The 5000-nt window shown below is 40.0% G+C and overlaps 1 protein-coding gene across 1 annotated transcript in view; it reads right to left on the bottom strand.

Annotated features, from left to right (window-relative positions):
• Positions 1–5000, bottom strand: part of LOC143292211 (voltage-gated delayed rectifier potassium channel KCNH8-like) — a 263301-nt gene that overhangs the window by 37601 nt on the left and 220700 nt on the right. The window contains 1 exon segment of the mRNA XM_076602396.1: positions 600–761. Within this exon segment, the coding sequence (XP_076458511.1) occupies positions 600–761 (162 nt within the window).

Genomic DNA, 5000 nt, shown 5'->3' with positions numbered 1-5000 from the left:
CACACACACACACACACACACACCCCTCCTCTCCACACACACACACACGCGCGCGCGCAGCCATTTATCCACCCAATCACACCTACTCACACACACCCATACCCTATCTCTGCTAACACAACCAGCAGCCCTCATCCACCCCCTCTCTCACTCTCACACAATTCCATCCCCGCTCACCCCCACCAACATCCACCTAAGCATCCACTCTTCGCACCGCCATATATATATATATATATATATATATATATATATATATATACAGACTCACACATACACATGAAAATACATACATACATAAATACATACAGACATACATACAGACATACAAACCTAAATTCATACATACATACATTCATACATATATATTATACTATAGAAATTATTATCGTATCATATCATATCTAGAAATTATTATTAAATCATATCATATCATGTTATATCACATAATCATCTACCACGCTAATGGCCGCCAGCCAAGCAAACCCAAAACACCCCAAAAGCAACACCAGCAAATAAACAACCAACCAACCAAACAGAACAAAACACACACACACACACACACACACACACACACACACACACACAAACCCTACCATCACTTACCGTGTTCACCTGGAAGGCGTACAGAAGATCAAAAGGGATGGCAGCCAACAGGTCCAGAAGGAACCAACCTCGCATGTAGTTGAGGGCGATGAGACGGGAGTCATAGCACACCTGTCCATTCTTGTTCACGAACGACGTGCGGAAATTCAAGGCGATATCTGCACACAGACACACATAGAGACACGCATACACACGCACAACACACACACACACACACACACACACACACACACACACACACACACACATCCCATCTACCCAGTACAGAATAGAATAGAATAGAATAGAACACGTCTGTATCACCGAGTGCACTAGTGTTACAAGAAGTAATAATGAGAGGTGGGAGTTTGAGGGTAAGTACATATGTAAAAAAATACAAATATGAATTGAAAATCACACACACACACACACACACACACACACACACACACACACACACACACACACACACACACACACACACACACGAAGAAGAAGATTGACTGATTGATTGAATCTTTAATGGGTAAAGAATTAGGCACAGTAAAGTCCTTTTTACAATTCTGCCCATTTAACGACATAAAAAATAAAGAACGAACGACACAAAACATAAAAATAAAGAAATAAACTGAAATAAAATAAAATGATAAGAACGACGAATAAGAATAGGAACTTGAATAGTCTATTAAAGGTAACAAAGCGATGAAAAACTGGAACAATTGGTACAAGAAGAAGAAGAAGAAGAAGAAGAAGAAGAAGAAGAAGAAGAAGAAGAAGAAGATTGATTGATTGGTTGAATCTTAAATGGGTAAAGAAATAAAGCGCAGTAAAGGCCTTTTTTACAATTCTGCCCATTTAACGACACAAAACACAGAAAGAAAGAACGACACAAAACATAGAAATAAAGAACGACACAAAACATAGAAATAAAGAAATAAAAACGACACAAAACATAGAAATAAAGAAAAAAAAAAAAAAAAAAAAGAAAAAAAAGAAAAAAAAAAGAACGACGAATAAGAACAGTTACTGGCCGCAACATCCATTAAAAGTGACAAAGCGATGAAAAGAACAATAGGTACATTATCATGTACGTACGTGCGTACACACACACACACACACACACACACACACACACACACACACACACACACAAAAAAACAAGCAAACAAAGACATACGTACACATTCACGCCCACACACTCAAACACACACAAACTAGACTGTAGCGATCAGCAAAAGTTTATTGAACGTTGTGGTCATTTCCAACCTTTTCTGATGGATTTTACCACGAAAAACCCAGCTACTCGAAAAGCCCAGGGTAAAGAAACACTGGGGACTGCAATTAAAACAAGAGAGACAAGGCCTTGAAGACACAAATGTGATACACTTAAAAAAAAAAAAAAATCTAATCGTTAAAATGTGTTCTGTATTTGTTATTATAAAGCTTCACGTTAAAAAAAGAAAAAAAAAAGTCCTAACCAAATTCGAATTAAGTCCCCTAGCATTAATTACAGAGTAATTTCCCTTTTTTTACTATCTACACCAAAACGTTTGCAAAATAAATAAAACTTCCATGCTTAGCAAAAGAAGTTCCTGTTTGAACAAAAAATGATAATAATGACTGCTCTTCTTGTTGGGTCAGAATATCAGATCAAAGTGCCAAGTTTAGAGAATACAAAAAATGTGAATATAACAGTAAATACAGTTTGCATATAATTAGGCTTCATTATTTATTTTAAGCGCGTTGGGTTACGCTGCTGGTCAGGCATCTGCTTGGCAGATGTGGTGTAGCGTATATGGTTTGTTCGAACGCAGTGACGCCTCCTTGAGCAACTGAAACTGAGAAACTATTTATTTTATTGTGCCCATCCCAGAGGGGCAATATTGTTTTAAACAAGATGACTGGAAAGAACTGAATTTTTCCTATTTTTATGCCTAATTTGGTGTCATCTGACAAAGTATTTGCAGAGAAAATATCAATGTTAAAGTTTACCACGGACACACACACACACACACACAGACAACCGAACACCTGGTTAAAACATAGACTCATTTTGTTTACACAAGTGAGTCAAAAATAGTATGGTTTGAAACATGAGGTCAGCTTCATAAAAGGAACTTTTTACATGCACGCTAAAGTTGTTTGTTACTCGCTGTTTTTTACAACAGTTCACAGGCCATGCACAAAACAGTTTGTGTCCGATTGAAATCCGAGCTCGGGTTCGGTAAAAATGGCGTCGTGTCTGGATTGTACAGGGGATGAAGAAATACTGGTGAAAGCAGGAGTTGTAAAGTGACAGCAGATGTAGGAGTGCTAGTAGTAGTTGTAGTAGTAGTAGTAGTATAATCAGCAACAGCAACAGCAGCAGTAGTAGTTGTTGTTGTTCTTGCAGTAGTAGTAGTAGTAGTAGGAGGAGGAGGAGGAGGAGTAAGAGCCGTATCAGCAGCACAGGAGGAGTATGAGGAGAAACAAGAACAGACACACACACACACACACATACACACACACACACACACACACACACACATTCATACATGCACGCAAGCACGCACACATACATCAACACACCCATACCAACACACACACACACACACACACACACACACTCACACTCACACTCTCTCTCTTTTACACATACACACGTACAAAAACACACGCACAAGTACACACCCTTCCACACACACACACACACACACACACACACACACACACACACACACTTCCACACCCACCCCCTACCCCCCATAGTGCGAGAGATAGAGACAGTGACAGACAGAGAGACAGAGATAGGGAGAGAGACAGGGAGAAGAAGAAGAAGAAGAAGAAGAGGAAGTGCTTCACGCTTTCGCCAAAAATACACTCCTCAGCACAGTGGTACCAGCATGTCGCAGATGGATGCGTGATCTTGGACCAGGATGTCCTTCTTTCATTTTTAATGTGACCATGCATGGTCTGATTGGCCCTGGTAGGGGGCGGACAGCATGTAATTATTGCCTGAACAGCGGTGAATAACCCCGAGTAAGCCCCACGGATGGTAGAGGAAGTTGTTGCCTTGGTTAATTAAACCGGTCATGAACCACACACTGTCAGCATACTCGTATTGTGTTGTGTTGTGTTGTATTGAATGGTATTGTATTGCATTGCATTGCATTGTATTGTATTGTATTGCATTGCATTGTATTATCACTCTTTATCACCTTTGACACCCTGTTTGAAATTCCGGCTGCTCTCCCCAGGTAGAGTGTTTCGTTGCAGTGTTGAGCCACCTGTCTATTTCTTTCTTTAACTTCTGCTTGCACGCGTATTTGCTTTCCGATCAAAGTGGATTTTGTCTGCAACATGTTTTCAGGGACAACACTTTTGTTGCCGTGGGTTATTTTATTCATCTATATTTTTTAGGTAAGCAAAGTGCATGTTACACACGGGACATCAGTGAGTCGAACGAGCATATATTAAGTCAATAGAAACACATTGCTGCTGATAGGTGCATTGAAGCTTCTGCGTTGTAGCTTCTGTTTATATTTCTCCTGCTGGACATCCACTCCCCAAAATTTTATTTCCATATGCGCATGCCCCTCCCTCCCCCCTCCACCATGCTGGGACTCGAGGTGAATGAAAATTGATGATCCGAAAAAAAAGGTCAACTGTTCACCCAATGAAGTTTTCTTTCAAAGCAACACCGTTAGATATTTGCTATGTGGACGTCAGCTCAAAGAGTCCGGCTTGAACAACAAAAACCTGGCTTTTAAGCAAACTGGGACACATTATGACAAAATCATTAACTGCGATGAACTCCATTTGCAGCTGGAAATGTTTCCCAATTACTCACAAAGGAAAGGGAGGGGAAAAAACAACAACAAAAAACATCAGCAAAAAAAAAAAAAAAAAAAAAAAAGCATGAAAAAGCCCACAGAATGCATACACGATTAACTGAAAGAAATGAAGGAAAAATGACAAAAAAGGAGAAAAAAAAGAAAAGAAAAAGAAAATAAGATGAAACAAATAGAGTGTTTCCCGGCGGCATGGGGGTTACAAACGGAACACACACCCGCACACTGCTGAAATCCCCAAACGTTCGTTCATTGATTGTCGCATCAAAGTCGCCTCTCACCACCACCTCCATCCATCAAAAGGGAGGTCATCAAATACAGAGGTTTTAGAGAGATATGCGGGGAACAGGGGGACGAAAATCACAACAAAAACAAAAAAAAACAACAAAAACAAAGCCGAGATCACAGGCTGCGATTGATATAATTATGCACTGCGAACCCGTTAGGAAGAGATGGCGCGGCGCGTTCATGTCCCATTTGACCCATTCTTTCCAACATCCTGCATAAAAGCCTGCTGTCGAACTAACTCAAAGTAAGATTGTTTGAACATAGAAACGTTTTCACAGCTTTGTATCATCTCCTTGTTGT

This window comes from Babylonia areolata, chromosome 18 (genome assembly GCF_041734735.1).
Source record: "Babylonia areolata isolate BAREFJ2019XMU chromosome 18, ASM4173473v1, whole genome shotgun sequence".
Classification (NCBI taxonomy): domain Eukaryota; kingdom Metazoa; phylum Mollusca; class Gastropoda; order Neogastropoda; family Buccinidae; genus Babylonia; species Babylonia areolata.
Note: the sequence above shows the minus strand (reverse complement) of the source record. Positions and strands in the feature narration are given on the sequence as shown.